This window comes from Haliaeetus albicilla, chromosome W, assembly GCF_947461875.1.
Source record: "Haliaeetus albicilla chromosome W, bHalAlb1.1, whole genome shotgun sequence".
Classification (NCBI taxonomy): domain Eukaryota; kingdom Metazoa; phylum Chordata; class Aves; order Accipitriformes; family Accipitridae; genus Haliaeetus; species Haliaeetus albicilla.
In genome coordinates, this window is record NC_091515.1 from 36,127,555 (window position 1) to 36,146,391 (window position 18,837).

Consider the following 18,837-nt stretch of genomic DNA (forward strand, 5'->3'; position numbering starts at 1 on the left):
GAACCTGAGCAAAAGGCTTTTTGCTGACTTCATAAAAAGTCACCCTGTATGTTGTTTTCACTGGCATCTGCCAGATTAGTATGTTGCTCTTAGCAACTTCCATGCCCCTAAATATTTAGTACACAGAAACTGCCAACTACTTAGAGAGGGCTACTAAAATTTTCAGCTAATATTGCAGACAGTCTGACATACTGCTACTGGAAATGACCATACAGCCTAAAATTAAGAAAAATTGTAAAAAGAAAGAAGCAGCCAAACATGATTCTTTTATTTTTTAAATAGACTAAAGCACTTCCACAATATTTAGATACTACACCGGTTTACAGTCTTGAGGTCAGCTCTTTCAAAATAAATATACTGAACATTTATAACAAACGCCTTATGAATGCAAGTTTTCTCTTTATTATTTCAAGACCAGTTGAATAAAATTTAAAATAAAGACCTAACTCTGAAGCAGATAAGATACAAGTCCTTTTTCAGAAACAGGCATGACATGTCACAGCTAAATTTTTCACCAACAGTATCATCAGTCTGCAGTAAGCAATTTAAACTTCTTCTGGCACCAAACAGGCCACCATACAAATCAACTCCACAAAGCATGTGGTCATCTATTCTGCTGATTTTGTATGAAATACTAATTTGTGCTTGCCGGGGCCCAGGCCTTTCAAAAATGGATATGAACAATGAGAGATTAAAAATATTAATGGAAATTTACTCATTTCTAAATTACTTGATTGGAGAAAATATTTAAAGAATAAAGAGTAACAAAATGCTGTGTATTAGGTATTGATGATGGAAGCTAAGGTTGGTGCTTTAATTTGCTTTAACAAACAGCTAAACCCGATCCTAAACAGCTCTATGTCCGTAGTACTGGTAGGAGGCCTATGTGTGCGTGTCACTGAAAGGCACGGTAGGACCAATCTCATAAATGGCATCATCAGAGCACAACAGCAACTTTTCACTGGAATAATCACAAAGTGTGAACAATGAGCCATCGCTTCTCTCATCGTGAACACAAAGCAGTCACCAAGGCAAAAGAGGAAAGAAGATACAGGAACTCACATAAACCTGTAACACAGAAAACACACATTAAACTGAGTTTTGAACATTTTGATAGTGATGATTTTCCTACCATAACATATTTCACACCACACATATTTTGCTTAATTAAATTGAACTGTTGCAAAAACGGTATCCTAATTATATCACAAAATTCTGAAATTTGGTATACAGCTAAGTTCACTTGCAAAGATTTGCCTACAATAATATCTTGGACATAAAACAGGCTTAAGGACAGATTTGCGGTCAGGACTTAACTATTAATGTCTTGTTCGTTACATAATAAAAATCAACATGCTCACACGATATTGACTGTTCTACCCAGAAATGCATTTTAAAATCGTGCATCATAAGGATGCAGCTGTTTATAGGGAGCTAATTACGATATGTGGCAGGATGTTCTTCCTCATGTCGTGGTTTAACCCCAGCCAGCAACTAAGCACCACACAGCTGCTCACTCACTTCCCCCCCCCACCCAGTGGGATGGGGGAGAGAATCAGAAAAAAAAAAAGGTAAAACTTGTGGGTTGAGATAAAGACAGTTTAATAGAACAGAAAAGGAGAAACTAATAATGATAATAACAACAACAATAAAATGACAATAATAATAAAAGAATTGGAATATACAAAACAAGTGATGCACAATGCAATTGCTCACCACCCGCCGACCGACGTCCAGTTAGTTCCCGAGCAGTGATCTACCCCAGGCCAACTCCCCCCAGTTTATATATTAGGCATGACGTCACATGGTATGGAATGCCCTTTTGGCCAGTTTGGGTCAGCTGCCCTGGCTGTGTCCCCTCCCAACTTCTTGTGCCCCTCCAGCCTTCTTGCTGGCTGGGCATGAGAAGCTGAAAAATCCTTGACTTAGTCTAAACATTACTTAGCAACAACTGAAAATATCAGTGTTATCAACATTCTTCTCATACCAAACTCAAAAACATAGCACTGTACCAGCTACTAGGAAGACAATTAACTCTATCCCAGCCAAAACCAGGACACCTCACTACTCTACCAGTGCCTAAAAAGCAGACAGTAATACTCACCAGAAAGGTTTCCCCAAGGTTATCCTGCCTGAGTGTCTACAAGCTGCATCTGAACATTTGCAGATATGCCACCTCCATAGCCTCCTTTGGACTGCATTTGATTCTGAATTGAGCTTACCTGGAAACAGAAGGGAAAGAGAGTCAGAGAAAACAAGGCAGGCAGGCAGAAGTGAACTATAGCATCTTCTTGCTTTTGGTTTTATTTTTTTTTAATTATTTTTCAAGTACTCTCTCACCATTAAAGCTACACTACTTTTGCATGAGGACATACGCAGTGTAGGCTTTCTGGAATATTCACTTCTGCAGGCAGCTCAGCAGGAGAGATGGAAGAACTGGTGCTGATGCAGAAGTTTTTCCTCTATCCCAAAGAAAACTGGCTGATTCAGGCTTTCATTGAGCTGCTTGATTAATCAAGAAAATGAATCAAATATTATCAGTATCCAACTCCACTCTATCTGACAAGCTGCAATTTAGCTTGTTATATGGAAAATATTTTTTGCCAAGTATGATAAACCAGTGAAGTTAACACCATTACATTAAAAATGTAATACTCCATTTATAAAATATCTGCATAGTAACTGAACTGTATGGCTAATTTTAGAACATTTAAAATAGGGCTTTCTAAACAAAAAAAGGAGCCCTTCTGGTGTGTGGAAGATTTTTTTGTTTGGTTTTTGTTTAAGGGCATGAACTTACTTTTCCTTGATTGATACTATTCCTTTAATCAGCGTGGCATTTATTTTTTAAACCATACTCAATCTATCAATTTCTCTGAAACTATTTTATTTGAAGGCATTTTTAAGCTGAAGCAAGCAAATACATAAAAACCACCCTCCCCCGCCCCCCATGGCTTTCATTGTCTTTATCAATAAAAAGGAAAAGACTCCATAGTTCTTTTGTGCTTGTGCTGCATGAGTCAAAATAATCATCTCCTAGTGCCTGCAGGAAGACAGCTCCAATCTTAAAGGTTTGGCCTTTTTCCCTTTACACCTCAGAGTGTACATAACAAGTACACAGCGAACACAAAGTACTTAAAGCTACAGCTTCAGAAATTGCACTTGCAGTAAGAAGCCTATGTCTGCAGGGCACTACTTGCAATTATTTCAGTTATGCTCCTTCATAGAGATCTCAAAACACCACTAGAAAGCTGTATTAAAACTGCTGGAGATATATCTTCAAGTTGCTTGCATGATATTTTCCCTGTCTGCAAAGACACCATCTTCTACTTTAGTGATTTATTCAAATAAGCAACACAGGTGCAGTAAAGCAATGTTACGTTCAAATTTTTCTTCATGGATAAGTGTTCAGATGCAATGCTCTAGTGGGTCTGACACCAGAGACTACAAACACAATAAGGAAATGTGGAGGGAGTGTACCACCCCATTCCTGGGGTAGGGTTTAAAAACTTTCACATTTCACCAAGCTGATGATCACAGCATCTTCTGTTGGCCTTTGGGGCAAAAGACGTTTGAATGTAATCAACCTATTTCAGAAAATAATCTACAGGTAAATGTATTTAGAAGGATGACTTAATGACTGCATTAATTTCATCTGAATGAACCCTACCTCTAGAGAAACAGCTAGAAAGACAGATCTCCAGGGCATGTCACCTTCTAACTGACAACTTACCTACATTACTTGAAAAAGGAACGTTATATCAACACAAATTGCAAGGCTAAAGAGTAAATTTTCATGAGTACTTCTAAAGTTTAAAAGAATCTCTCTGGTACCTGAGTCTCACATATCATAGAATCATAGAATCATAGAATCATAGAATAGTTTGGGTTGGAAGGGACCTTTAAAGGTCATCTAGTCCAACCCCCCTACAATGAGCAGGGACATCTTCAACTAACCAGGTTGCTCAGAGCCCCACCCAGCCTGACCTTGAATGTTTCCAGGGATGGGGCATTTACCACCTCTCTGGGCAACCTGTTCCAGTGTTTCACCACCCTCATCATAAAAAATTTCCTCCTTATATCTAGTCTGAATCTACCTTCTTTTAGTTTAAAACCATTGCCCTTTGTCCTATCGCAACAGGCCCTACTAAAAAGTCTGTCCCCATCTTTCTTATAAGCCCCCTTTAAGTATTGAAAGGCTGCAGTAAGGTCTCCCCAAAGCCTTGTGTTCTCCAGGCTGAACAACCCCATCTCTCTCAGCCTTTCCTCATAGGAGAGGTGCTCCAGCCCTCTGATCATCTTCATGGCCCTGCTCTAGACCTGCTCCAACAGGTCCATGTCTGTCTTGTGCTGAGGACTCCAGAGCTGGACGCAGTACTCCAGGTGGGGTCTCACCAGAGTGGAGTAGAGGGGCAGAATCACCTCCCTTGACCTGCTAGCCACGCTTCTTTTTATGCAGCCCAGGATACGATTGGCTTTCTGGGCTGTGAGTGCACATTGCTGGCTCATGTCCAGCTTTTCATCTACCAGTACCCTCAAGTCCTTCTCCTCAGGACTGCTCTCAATCCCTTCATCCCCCAGCCTGTATTGATACCAGGGGTTGCCCTGACCCAGGTGCAGGACCTTGCACTTAGCCTTATTGAACCTCATGAGGTTCACATGGGCCCACTTCTCAAGCTTGTCCAGGTCCCTCTGGATGGCATCCTGTCCCTCAGGCATGTCAACCGTACCACTCAGCTTGGTGTTATCTGCAAACTTGCTGAGGGTGCACTCGATCCCGCTATGTCATTGATGAAGATATTGAATAGTATTGGTCCCAATACGGACCCCTGAGGGACACCACTCATCACTGATCTCCATCTGGACATTGAGCCATTGACCACTACCCTCTGGATGCAACCATCCAACCAATTCCTCATCCACCAAACAGTCCATCCATCAAGTCCATATCTCTCCAATTTAGAGAGAAGGGTGTTGTGGGGCACCATATCAAAGGCCTTACAGAAGTCCAGGTAGATGACATCTGTAGCTCTTCCCTTGTCCACTGTGTAGTCACTCCATCATAGAAGGCCACTAGGTTGGTCAGGCAAGACTTGCCCTTTGTGAAGCCACGCTGGCTGTCTTGAATCCCCTCCCTGTCCTCCATGTGCCTTAGTATAGCTTCTAGGAGGATCTGTTCCATGATCTTTCCAGGCACAGAGGTGAGGCTGACAGGTCAGTAGTTCCCAGGGTCCTTTCTACCCTTTTTAAAAATCTGTGCAATGTTTCCCTTTCTCCGGTCACCAGGGACTTCACTTGACTGCCATGACTTTTCAAATATCATGGAGAGTGGCTTGGCAACTACATCAACCAGTTCCCTCAGGTCTCTGGGATGCATCTCGTCAGCTCCCATAACCTTATGTATGTTCAGGTTCCTCAGGTGGTCACGAACCTGATCTTCTCTTAAAGTGGGAGAGACTTTGCTCCCCTAGTCCCTGCCTTGAAGTCTATCCACTCGAGAGGTGTGGGAAGAGAGGTTGCCAGTGAAGGCTGAGGCAAAAAAAGTTGTTGAGTACCTCAGCCTTCTCCTCGTCCGTTGTTACCAGTTTGCCAGTCGTGTTCATCGGGGGGGTATGCTTGCTTTGACTTTCCTTTTCTGGCTGACATACCTATAGAAGCCCTTCTTATTTTTTGCGTCCCTTGCCAAGTTCGGCTCCAGCTGCGCCTTGGCCTTCCTGACCACATCCCTACACAAGCGGGCAACGTCCCTATACTCTTCCCAGGATACCTGTCCCTGCTTCCACTGCCTGTGCATTTCCTTCTTGCCCTTCAGTTTGACCAGCAGGTCTTGACTCATCCATGCCAGTCCCTTGCCTTCCTTTCCTGATTTCTTATACCTGGGGATCGAGAGCTCTTGCGCTCTATGGAAAGCATCCTTAAAGATCTATCTGCCAGCTCTGTTCTGCTCTCTTGTCCCTGAGGGCAGTTTCCCAGGGGGTCCTCTCGACTAACTCCTTGAACAGCTGGAAGTTTGCTTTCCTAAAATTCAGGGTCCTGACTTTACTCTTCACCTGTCCCATATCCCTCAGGACTGCAAACTCCACCAGTGCATGATCACTGCAGCCCAGGCTGCCTCCAGTCTTGACATCTCTCATTAGCTCACTTGCGTTGGTGACCAACAGGTCCAGTATCGCACCCCCTCTGGTAGGGCTGTCTATTACCTGGCTTAAGTAGTTATCCTCGATGCACTCCAGGAGTCTCCTGGATTGCCTACAGCTCAACGTGCTACTTTTTAGCAGATGTCGGGGTGGTTGAAGTCCCCCAGCTGGATGAGAGCCTGCAAGCGAGATGCCTCCTGGAGCTGGAGTAAGAAGGCTTTGTCAATAGGCTCCCCTTGATCGGGCGGCCTGTAGTAAACACCAACCACAAGGTTCCCTTTGTTGCCTCGGTCTCTAATTCTTACCCATAAGCTTTCAACCTGCTTGTGGCTATTCTTCAGAGACAGGTCTTCGCACTCTATCCATTTCTTGATGTAGAGGGCAACCCCTCCTTCCTCGCCTGTCCCTTCTGAACAGCCTGTAGCCATCAATAGCTGCACTCCAGTCATGGGATTCATCCCATCAAGTTTCAGTAATGGCAACTAGGTCATAGCTTTCTAGCAGCACAGTGGCTTCCAACTCCTGCTGTTTGTTGCCCATGCTGTGTTCATTGGCGTAGAGGCACTTCAGCTGGGCTGTCGGACGTGTCACCTTTTTAGAAGAACACCCCTTAATTCCTTTGAGGTATTTCACCGGTGTTTCCCTGATGGCTCCTATTACCTCAGGAGCCCCTGGCTCATCTCCATAAGACTTCAAGTGTGCTCCAGTGTACCCAGCACGTCTTAGAGCAACAGGCTAAGGGCCCTCGCTAGCACCCCGTCCCTCTAACCTTGGCATGTCATCCCACAGCTTGTCATGGGCAGGCCTGATATTATCCCCCTCCCCCTTCAAGTCTAGTTTAAAGCTCTGTCAACCAGCCCTGCTAGCTCGTGAGCAAAGCCCCTCTTCCTCCTTTGAGAAAGGTGAATCCCATCTGACGCCAGCAGGCCTGGTGCCATGTAGGCCATCCCATTATCAAAAAAACCAAAATTGTGGCGGTGACACCAGCCATAGAGCCATGTGTTAATAGACTGGGTCAGTCTGTTTCTTCCGCAAATGGAAGGATAGAGGAAAAAATAACCTGTGCTCCAGATTCCCTTACCAATCATCCCGAGGCCCCGAAGTCTCTTTTGATTGCCCTTGGACTACGCGTTGCAGCTTCATCACCACCCACATGGAAGACCAGTAATGGGTAATAGTCCGAGGGCTGTACCAGGCTAGGAAGTTTCCTAGTGATGTCCTTAACCCGGGCCCCAGGGAGGCAGCAGACTTCCCTAAGAGGAGGGTCTGTCCAGCATATTGGACCCTCTGTTCCCCTCAGAAGGGAGTCACCTACAACTATAACCCGTCTTTTCTTCCTCGTGGAGTTTTTTGTGATATGGGGGGGCAGGCCTTTCTGACCTTGGCAACACCTCTGGTGTAGATGGACTGACATCCACATCATCCATTGACTGGCCTTCCACATCCAGAGCCTCATACCTGTTGTACAGAGGCATCTGGGAAGGCGAGGTAGGCAAGGAGGGGGGTTTGCCTGCCGCCCCATATGCATGTTTGTGTTAGCAGGTAAAGAAGTATCAGTCTAAAATACGGAGGCTGTTGCACCTAAAATAAACTCCAGCAAATGTAAGCTTGACTGCATGTAAGAGTCGGTCAGAAAATCAGCATTGTCTCAACATTGTCATCAGGAACATGAACAGTACGCTACCTGACAACGGCCTGTTTGGAGCGCAGCGGCTGGTCCCAAGGATGGAATGTGCGGTACAAGGTTCCTGGAAGGTACCTGGCTGGAACCGTTAGACATAACCGCATAGCTACTGTCAAAAAGGATGGATTGCAACTGTTGCCATAACATCGATGAAGAAATCATGAACTTTATGTAGGGTTCGGCGTTCGGAAGATCTCGCGATGTCACGGAAAGTTAGAGGGTTAGTCGCAGCCTTGTGATGTGTCTGTAATCCCACCTACCCTTGTTAGTATAAAAGGAATTGACTGCGCAATAAAAGGCGGAAGTTGGCGCTCACACTGTGTGTGTTATCTGTCTCTTTCCCTGGTCTGGGGGGTGATCAGTGATCTAATCGTGGCACCTTGATATGCGGCGAGCGCTACATAATGGTGACCCTGACGTGATCGGTCGCACTAGGCGACGATGGGACTTGCGCAAGTGATTCAGGTGTTGAAAGTGTTGGCTGATGAGGTGGGTGCTCACGGAACGATTAGGAGGGGCCCCACGGGCGAATGCATCCAATGGGTGCTGCGCCGGGGAGGGATGGGTTCTCCCAAAGAAGTATTAAGTCCCCCAAATTGGGGAGAGATTCGGGAGCTGTTGCTCCAGTCGGCGCTTGCGGGTGAGCGCGGAGCTGCGGAACGATTACAAGCTTGGGGGAGAGTGGAGGAGGTAGTTACGGCAGGACGGAAAGCTGGGGAGTGTTGGTCGGCGGCGCGAGCTGTTTTGTTTGCGGATGAAGCGCCGGTTCAAAAACAAGGGGGGGCAGTGCCCCCAGGGACAGTGAGTCAGACTCGGACGGAGTGGGCGGCTGTGGAGCGGGGCTCACAGAGCGGTCCATCTCTGACTGAGAGCGTGGACACGGAGAGTACGACAGAGATGGAGGTTTTTCCGATAGAGACGGTACCAGCGGGGACGGACGAGCCCCCTCCGCAGTGTCCATGGGGGGAGTTACGGCGGGAGGTTCGGAAGGACTTGGGGGAGTGCCTCTTGGACTGGGATCCAGGCGGGGATGTTAAGGGAGATTTGTACCGTTAGTTGAGAGAGTGGGAGGAACGGCCAACCGCGGAGGGGATAACTGGGAGGCAGCGGGGGTTGGAGACTGTGGCAGAGGAGGAAACACCCCCCCGCGGGGGGAAATCAGGCGCCCTTGCCGGGAGAGCGGACGGAGCCTCCTGAGCCTTTGCCTGAGCCTGTGCCTGCTGAGCTGTCAGCTGCACCCCCTCCGGCGCTTCCTCCGCCCCCTCCCTCCTCCCTTCCTTTCTGCCCCCCCCTCCGCCGCCTTGCAGCGGCGCGTGTCAGCCGGCTATGAAATGGCCGCCGCCAGGCGCGGGCGCGGGCGCGGCCGGCCCCCGGGCAGAACCATCCGCCCCCCCGCCACTGTCCTTTAATCCATCCCGCCTCTCGGAACCAGAGACGGTGAAACCAACTGCGCCCGCGATAGACGCGGAGCCGCCTGCAGTAGCCTCTGCAGACGAGAGGGAGAGGCACTGGAGAAGAGTACAAAAAAAAAAAAAAGGGGGGGGGAGGCATTTCACTGGAAAGTCCTTGAGAAATTAAAGACTTTGTCCCAATGGCAACTGGGACGGCACCGGCGGGTGCTGGAGCCACTGATCCGACAGATTCTGACTAATAGAGTATTACACTTTAGAGGACTAGCGGACATTGAGTCCTTCAGAGAGGTTTTTAGAACAGCGTGCCTTATTGTATATAGAACTTGCTTTAGGTAAAAAGTGTGTTAAGCATAATTTGATTAAACATAGTGTGATTACGGGAAGACAGTGTGGGGTAAACGTAAAAGTTAGTTAAAGCCAAAATTAGGGGTAAGGTCTATTTCCATTAATAACCTGGGAACGAGGTTGATTGTGTTTCCACAGATACAGGCCCACGACGGACTCCTGCTGAATTTGCACGACCATCATCATCTGGAGCATCATAGATGGTGTGGCAATATGAATACCACCTCAGTCAAAAACTAATGTATAGGTCACCTTGGTTAACATAACAGGTCAAGATTCTCTGTGCACCGCAACCGCATCATAAAGCCCACGAACCAATAGACAAGATGGCTATGACTCGTGCAGCGCGCCTGGCCAGCGAGCGCATGCATCATAGATTGCAGCCGAGGCAGACTTTTGGCACCCGCTGGCCACGTGTGCCAAAACCCGTTCCTCTGCAAATGTATAAATACCGGGATTTTCCGAAGAGCATCGGGCTGGTGTATGGTGAGGCCATCATTGCCTCCGTGGGGACGCCCACGGAAAGCTGGCACCTACCGATTGCTGGGCTGAGTTCGCGGAGCAAGATGACACAAGAATGTATGGATGGTTCATCTTCCTCATAGTCCTCATGGTTTGGGTCATTAGGGGTAATGGGTTGGCTCAAAGAATTATGGGCATTATTGTAGTTATTGTGATTTTAGCTATTGTAATAATTTTACCTTGTCCAGCTTGTTAAGTAAACATGGCATCCCTCATATAGCACCGGCCAGGCCATTGTAGAACGAGCACATCGAACTTTAAAGACCTTACTCGATCGGCTTAGGGAGGGGGAGCAGGAGGAGCCCTCCTGGTTACAGGATAACACACCTGCTCTCCGTACACAGCGTCTTCTGTTAACTGGGTTAACTTCATTAAATCAGACAGTTCGAGGGGACTTGGAAGAGACGGCGGTGCAACGACACTTTAAGAACACGGAAGAGAAAGGTCCCTACCCGTTGGTCCGCGTATGTGACTTTCAGACACGCCAATGGGAAGGGCCGTTTGAGTTGCGTTGTCTTGGGCGAGGGTATGCCTGTGTACAGACACCTGAAGGGCTACTGAAATGGGTTCCTAGTCGTATGATTCGTCCTGCCTTAACCTCGTAGTGTTTGAGTGTTTTTCCTACAGGTCGCTGTCATCCTTTCCTGGCTTGTGACACCTTGGGTATCCGCTACAAATTTCTGGCAGTGGATGCGAAGCCAACTGGGGGACCCTGATGTGTATCTGGACGACATCCCTCTCAGAGTCCATCAATACGTGCCTTTATGGGATCTGGCTATCAGAGCTCGCAGCCAGGAATCCAGGTGCCTCAGACATTAAGCCTTAACATCAGCGCACCAATGATAAACTTTATAGAGTAATAGAAGTAATTCTTTCCAAGCCTCATGATGTATCTGTATAACTTTCAATCTACCTCCTGTGCGAATTTCTATAAAGGAGCTCTTTGCTCTGCAGGGTAAATGGGACATTTACGGGTGTTTAAGATAGAGTGTTTCAACTTAGTTGTAGAGATATGTTTATACTCATAATACTTTACATAGTTATTTCTTGGTGTGGAATTGTTCATAACAATAGAGGCCAACTCGTCATAGAGAGGGGGGAGATGTAGGGTTCGGCGTTCGGAAGATCTCGCGATGTCACGGAAAGTTAGAGGGTTAGTCGCAGCCTTATGATGTGTCTGTAATCCCGCCTATCCTTGTTAGTATAAAAGGAATTGACTGCGCAATAAAAGGCGGAAGTTGGCGCTCACACTGTGTGTGTTATCTGTCTCTTTCCCTGATCTGGGGGGTGATCAGTGATCTAATCGTGGCACCTTGATATGCGGCGAGCGCTACACTTTAGACGAACTTTGCTTCATTATAATACCAAAACACACCTCCTGGTCGAAGGCTGCCCGCCTCCAAGATTTACCACGCCTCAGACACTGACCCCGCGCCTGCATAATAGCCTCGCTCGAGAAGGGCGGAGATATTATAATTGTATTCTGAGAAGGGTGGAGATATGATAATTGTATTCTGAGAAGGGCGGAGACTCCTGAGGCAGAGGTGGAGCAAGGTGTGTTACTAAGCATAAAAGATGACTTCTGAACAACAGAAGTTTGAAGCTTCCCCACCAAGGACCACGACGATCGACGACGCAGCATCAGCTGGACCTGGGACCGTTAGGACGTCGTGAGATCAGCGGTGGTAGCTACAACCTCTCTTTCTCCTCTCTCTAAACTTTACTTTACTTTTCTCCTTTCTTTCACCCATCTCTAACTATCGCGTGCCTCCTCACAGGCAATACAATAAAGTTTTACTGTGTGATTACTACTATCCCCTTTGGTGTTGGTCACCTTAATTTTGCACTTTCGAGATCGTAGCAAACGAACCATCATGAGTCCACCGAGTGGACCGTGACACTGCATTAGTAGTTCAGTGGCCATCTTCTATATGAAAATTTATGTAGGACACATACAATGGCAAAAACACTGACCAAAAAGCAGGTCTAACAGAATTGTGGACTGACAAGGTGGCACTCTTTCTGAAGCACCCTCCTTTTTAGGCAGTCTAAAATACAAGAACAAGCACAATGAAATGCTTTTTTTTTTCTTTAAAGATACCATTGCCTTCCCTATGATGATACATAATTACAAAGGTTCTTTTCTGGTTTACGTCTGATTTAGATAGGATAAGGTTTCAAGAATTTTGGAAGGGATCACACCAAAAATCACATCATACAATCTGTTGTGTTGCATATCTAGCTAATTAATTTCTTCCCTCCCCTTTAAAACCAGGAAATAAGATGGTCCTTGAGAGAGTAAACAAGAGAAAACTAAGTAAAGAAGAGAAAAACTAAGAAAAGAAAAAAAGAATGGAATACATGAAATCAAAGGATAAATTGAGGATTATAAAGCAGAAAAAGAAAAGTGAGACACTTCACCATGGAATACAAAGATAAAACAGAAAGAAGGTGATGGGAATGAGAAAGGAACAGTGCACAGAGGGTTCCTACTGTATAATTTTACCTCTGACAAAATGGCACAGTTCTCTACAGAGAAGGCAAACAAAACTAAAATATTTCAGTAGTCAGAAAACTACTGTACTCAGAAGCATGAGGATATATAATAAAGAACAATGCTGATGAAAAAGGTGCAGAGCAGATACTGAATTTATTCCCAAATTTATATGGGAAAAAGCTAATGAAATTGCAGGAGGTCTTCCTAAGATATTCAGAAGAGAGAAGGCAGAAGTAAGTTCACGTAGTATAACGTCCATACTATAAAGGAAGATAAGCAGCAGAAAAATACATGAAGAGAAGACTGTGATCTTGGAATTTATACTGTCAAGAATGAACACATTGAGTCACCAAGGAAGAGGCAGGAAAATAGGCAAATGTGAAAAAGTAGAGATTTGTGATTCTAAAAAGAGAGAGAAAATTATTATTTTTTGCATACTGACTCTTATCTGGGATCAGAAAAATCACTCTAGTCATCGATGCAGCACATTATCCAAAAGAAAAAAGATAAAGAAATACAACCAGTTATGAGTGTTAAAATGAAAGAAAAAGTCCCTGTAGAGAGACAATAATGATTATCTACTATCTGGAGATGAGTTGGGTATTATGCAAGGCAAAGGTGAGGGCAAGTAGTGGAAAAAGTCTGAGGTGAAAGAGTAAAGCTTCAGGCAACCAACACAAGCCTCCCATGAGGCTGCTCAGCTGTGAGAATCAGAAAGGTTCTCACAGGAAGGGCAGCAAACATCTAAAAAGCAAAGCGCCATGCATTTTTAAAATTTTATTAAGAATACCACTCATTCACTCATTTCATTATTTCAATTTACACATAGTTTTAAATATTAATGTAATATATTGCATTAAATAGATAATTAGCATTAATTTAATTTTATCAAGCTGAAACTGTGCTTGTCTATTTAACTTGCTTACAGCTGTTTTAGTATAAATTACTTCCAATCCATAATGTTGCTTCAGGGAAAACCTGGTACTTTGTTTGACATGTCAGATTTCTCAGCTTTGCCCTTCCCCAATGACTACTGAGTTACGAAAGTTTTTTCTGATCGCAATAAGCTGTAAAAAAATCAAACTAGTTTCTAGGAAGCTACAAATGACCTCACTTGCCTACATGAAAACTTACTTTTTTTCTTTACAGCTCTGTTCTTTATTCTAATATCCCTGACAGAAAACTGTCTTCCCCTTTGCTAAAATCCACAATGGATAAACAATTTTTTTCTTTTAAAGGGGATTATTAAGGTCAAGAAGTATTTTTCATCATTATCTATATGCCACCCTTTTCTTAGATCGTGTATTACTGATCTTAAAAATATATTGACATTTCACAGAAAATATGAAGTAGTACAAAATAATTCTATTCTCATAAGGTCATTTTCAATATCTATCTTAGTATATGTGGCAAGGTTCTAGTAGCCAGGGGGGCTGCAGGGGTGGCTTCTGTGAGAAGAGGCCACCCCTGCAGGGTGGGGGGGCTGCCTTGTGCCAGATACAGCCAGTTCCAGCAGTCTCCACAACAGCCCCACTGCAGGCCAAAACTGAGCCAATGAGCAAAGTGGTGATGCCTCTTTGAAAACTTAAGAAAGGGCAAAACCACTGGAGAGAGAGGAGGAGGGAACAAAAAGAGTGAGAAACAACAGAGGGAACACCAAGGTCAGAGAAGGAGGAGGAGCTCCGGGCACTGGAGCAGATAGTCCCTGCAGCTTGTGGAGGACCCACACCGAACAGATGGATATTCCTGAAGGACTGCAGCCTGTGGAGAACCCATGCCTGACCAGAGCTTTAAACTAGACTCAGCGGGGGAAGGGGACGGAATTTTGAGCAACAGAGAAGAGCCAGGGGCTGCTGATGTGTTAGGAACCAACGGGGGAACATCTGAGAAATGCCACAAAGGAACTGGGGCTTGATCCTCCAAAAAGGTGACACAGTCGACAGCCCAGCTGAAGTACCTCTACACCAATGCACGCAGCATGGGTAACAAACAGGAGGAGTTGGAAGCCACTGTGCAGAAGGAGCAGAAGGGAGCTGGCAGCTCTTTAAGGACATTTTTCTTAGCGCACAAGAGCTCTCGATCCCCATGCGTAAGAAATCAGGCAAGGAAGGCAGGAGACCAGCATGGCTGGGGAAGGACCTTCTGGTCGAGCTGAAGCACAAGAAGGAAATGCATAGGCAGTGGAAGCGGGGACACGCATCCTGGGAAGAATATAGGGATGCTGCCCAGGTGTGTAGGGATGGGATCAGGAAAGCTAAGGCACAGCTGGAGCTGAATTTGGCAAGGGATGTGAAGAATCATAAGGAGGGCTTCTACAGGTGCGTTGGTCAGAAAAGGAAGAGTAAAGAAAACGTACGCCACCCCCACCCCCCTCCGATAAAGACGACGGGAGATCTAGTGACAACCGACATGGAGAAGGCTGAGGTACTCAACGACTTTTTTCCTCCCTTTTTGCTGGCAACCACTGTTCCCACATCTCTCAAGTCCCTGAACCTCAAGGCAGGGACTGGGGGAACAAAGTCCCTCCCATTGTAGGAAACAATCCGGTTCGAGACCACCTGAGGAACCTGAACATACACTAGTCCGTGGGACCCAGTGTCCTGAGGGAACTGACAGACGTAGCTGCTAAGCCACTCTCCATCATATTTGAAAAATCATAGCAGTCAAGCGAAGTCCCCAGTGACTGGGGAAAAGAGAATATCACACCCATTTTTAAAAAGGTGGACCCTGGGAATGACTGACCAGTCAGCCTCACCTCTGTGCCTGGTAAGATCATGGAGCAGATCCTCCTGGGAAGACATGTCGAAGCATATGGAAAACAGTAAGGTGATTGGAAGCAGACAACATGGGTTCACCAAGGGCAAATCGTGCCTGACTACTCTAGTGGCCCTCTACAATGGAGTGACTGCATCAGTGGACAAGGGAAGAGCAACTGATGTCATCTACCTGGACTTCTGTAAGGCCTTTGACATGATCCCCCACAACATTCTAGCCTCTAAATTGGAGAGATATGGGTTTGATGGATGGACTATTAGATGCATAAGGAATTGGCTGGATAGCTGCATCGGTACAGTCAACGGCTCAATGTCCAAATGGAAACCAGTAACGAGTGGTGTCCCTTAAGGGTCCGTATTGGGACTGGTACTGTTTAATATCTTCATTAATGACATAGACAGTGTCCTCAGCAAGTTTGCGGATGACACCAAGCTGAGTGGTGCAGTTGATACGCTAGAGGGAAGGAATGCCATCCAGAGGGACCTTGACAGACTGGAGAAGTGGGCCCGTGCGAACCTCATGAGGTTCCACAAAGCCAAGTGCAAGGTCCTGCACCTGGGTCGGAGCAATTCCAAATATCAGTACAGACTGAGTGATGAATGGATTGAGAGCAGTCCTGCAAAGAAAGACTCTCCCTCTACTCTGCTCTTGTGAGACCCCACCTGGAGTACTGCATCCAGCTCTGGGGTCCCCAGTACAATAAAGACATGGACCTGTTAGAGCAGGTCTAGAGGAGGGCCACAAAAATGATCAGAGGGCTGGAACACCTCTCCTATGATGAAAGGCTGAGAGTTGGGGTTGTGTAGCCTGGAAAAGAGAAGGCTCTGGGGAGACCTTATTGCAGCCTTTCAGTATATAAAGGGGGCTTGTAAGAAAGATGGAGAGCCAGACTTTTTACCGAAGCCTATAGTGACAGGACAAGGGGCAATGGTTTTAAATTGAAAGAGGGTAGATTTAGATTGAACATAGGGAAAAAAAAATTTACAGTAAGGGTGGTGAGACACTGGAACAGGTTGCCCAGAGAAGTTGTGGATGCCCCATCACTGGAAGTGTTCGAGTTCAGGTCGGACGGTGCTTTGAGCAACCTGATCTAGTTGAAGATGTCCCTGCCCATGGCAGAGGGGTTGGTTTAGATGATCTTTGAAGGTCCCTTCCAACCCAAACCATTCTATGATTCTGTGAAAAGGAAGGAGCAGCAGAGAGAAACCACTATGTACTGACCATAAACCCCCCACATGCACATGTTGGGGCAGGTCAAGGAGGAGTGAAGTTGAGCCTGGGAAAGGGGGGGAGAAAACTTGTTTTAATGTTTGTCTTTTTGTTTCTCACTATCTGAATCTATTTTAATTGGCAATAAATTAATTTTCCCCAAGTTGAGTCTGTTTTTCCCATGACAGTAATTGGTAAGTGATGTCCTGTCTTTATGTCAACCCACGAGCTTTCTCATCCTATTTTCTCCCCCTGTGCCATTGAGGAAGGGGAGTGAGTGAGTGGCTAGGTGGGGTTTGGCTGTTGGCAAAGGCTAACTCACCACTCTTAGCCTCTGTTTTTCACTTTCAAAGATATAAAAATATTTATAGTTCCTATCATCTACAGGAAGCCACAGAACTCCATTTGTGACATCAGTGTTGCTTGCTCTGGAAATAATTCACATCGCAAATAGTGAGAACCTCAATAAGTACACACAATAAGAATATTTGTATGAACCATAAACTAAGGAAAGTTACGGAGTTTTATATAAACAACATTTAAAAAAAATAAGAAATCTAATGGGAATTATAAGATACTTTAAAAGGATTTTTTTGTGAAATACTCTAGTATATTTTAAAATATACCTCAATTTTAGTTCATACATGTTATCAGAATAAATTTAAGAAGTACTCTACATATACCTTGTACAATTTATAAAAAATGTACTTTGTATTGTCAATAAACATAGGAATTTTTAATATGATATTCCATAATCTTGAATGCAAGTGGTTAACTCTTGTAATTAAGACACTAGCAGGTTGTTTTTCAGCTTTACAGAAACTCTTATAACTCAGTTGAGAACCACTCCTTCAACTAATTGCTTCAGCCATAATAGTCATGTTCCCATATTGTAACAAAGATTAAATATTCTTCATCCACTCATGCTTACCGAGTTCATTCCACTGAATAGGTCTCCTGATCCTACATGAGCCGTGTGAACAAAGTTCATTGGCTCCCCAATCATGCTTCGGTCAATCCGCCGTCGTCTTTTCTGAAAGGCAGGTAAAGAAACCATCTGATTGAGATTCATTTAAAAAAACAATGTTTGACATACATGTAGAAGTTAACTGTCCATAGATTATTTCATAAACCATAGGATATTTTCATAGGATCTAAATGCACAGTCCAATGTGCTTTGTTTTTACTTGGAGGATCTATATAGCAGATTGTTAGACCAGCACTGATATCACTCCTAACATTTAAACCAACCAAACATTCATAAATAACCTTACTACATTTCACTGTAACAATATCTGTAACATTCTACATGGTGGCTTCTGTCTATATATGTATTTAAACATGATAGGTCAAATTTGAGGTTTAATCATTCAAAACAAGAATTAAGGGTCAAAGAGCATTAGTAGAGTGCAATAAACAGCTAATTTACAGAGTTTGAGTTGCCTTGGCATAGGAACTTATGCCCATTTTTCTAGTAACATACTTCACTGGGATGTGCAGAATAATGCCTTGAATTTGATCAGGTTCAGTCACAGCCATATCCTTAGTGGAGCCTGTATACTCAGATAACTTTCACTCTGCATGGTTGTAGTGCGAGAGCTGCAGAGATAGATGTAGGGTGATATTAAGACAGGATGCTAGATTAGATCCTAAGGATACTCTGATTACTGTGCCATGAGACATAATGTAAGAATAGCTTAACTTCTGTCTCCTCTTTGTCAGAGTCATGGCTTCAGTTTTTATTCATGTAATAGCAGGTAAATGAGAAATTAGAAGCAGTAAGGACTTCCTCTAGTAAAAGTTGCTTTGTCTCTCTGCCTCCAGCTGAACATTGCATCTAGAGGAATAAAACGGAAAATATTATCGTCATCTTTTAGGCCAGAGGCAGTAAGCTTAAGTAGAGTGAACCACACAGCCTGCAACCACTACAAGCCAGTATCCTGTATTTAAAAGATGAGAACAGTCATGGAGCACAATATGAATATTTCAATTTACAGTATGTTAAACGAAATACAGTCTAATAGATATGAAATTACTGAAGATCAATTAAAAGCTTCCCATTGACTTAAAGTCTGCTCAATGTCCATTTCTAGTCAGCAATAAGATCTTAAGAACACCCAGACTCAGATAGGAAGGTACATGCCTCATGAATGGACTCACTGCTATTGAAACACAGCCACAATTGAATCTTTATGAATCAGAGCCTGCAGCTATGACAATACATTACAGGGCTTAGCCAACAAATAAAAACCACTT

At 44.7% G+C, this 18,837-nt stretch overlaps 1 protein-coding gene across 2 annotated transcripts in view; it reads right to left on the reverse strand.

The window, feature by feature from the left end:
- Window positions 1-253: 253 nt before the first annotated feature.
- Window positions 254-18,837, reverse strand: part of LOC138683427 (CDC42 small effector protein 2-like) — a 109,869-nt gene continuing 91,285 nt past the window's right edge. For both annotated transcript variants that reach the window (XM_069775163.1, XM_069775164.1), the window contains exons 3-5: window positions 17,513-17,614; window positions 2,105-2,222; window positions 254-1,068 (exon numbers count right to left, since the gene is read on the reverse strand). In XM_069775163.1, the coding sequence (XP_069631264.1) occupies window positions 2,124-2,222; window positions 17,513-17,614 (201 nt within the window). In that variant the 3' untranslated portion in view covers window positions 254-1,068; window positions 2,105-2,123. The remainder of the gene's footprint in view (window positions 1,069-2,104; window positions 2,223-17,512; window positions 17,615-18,837) is intronic.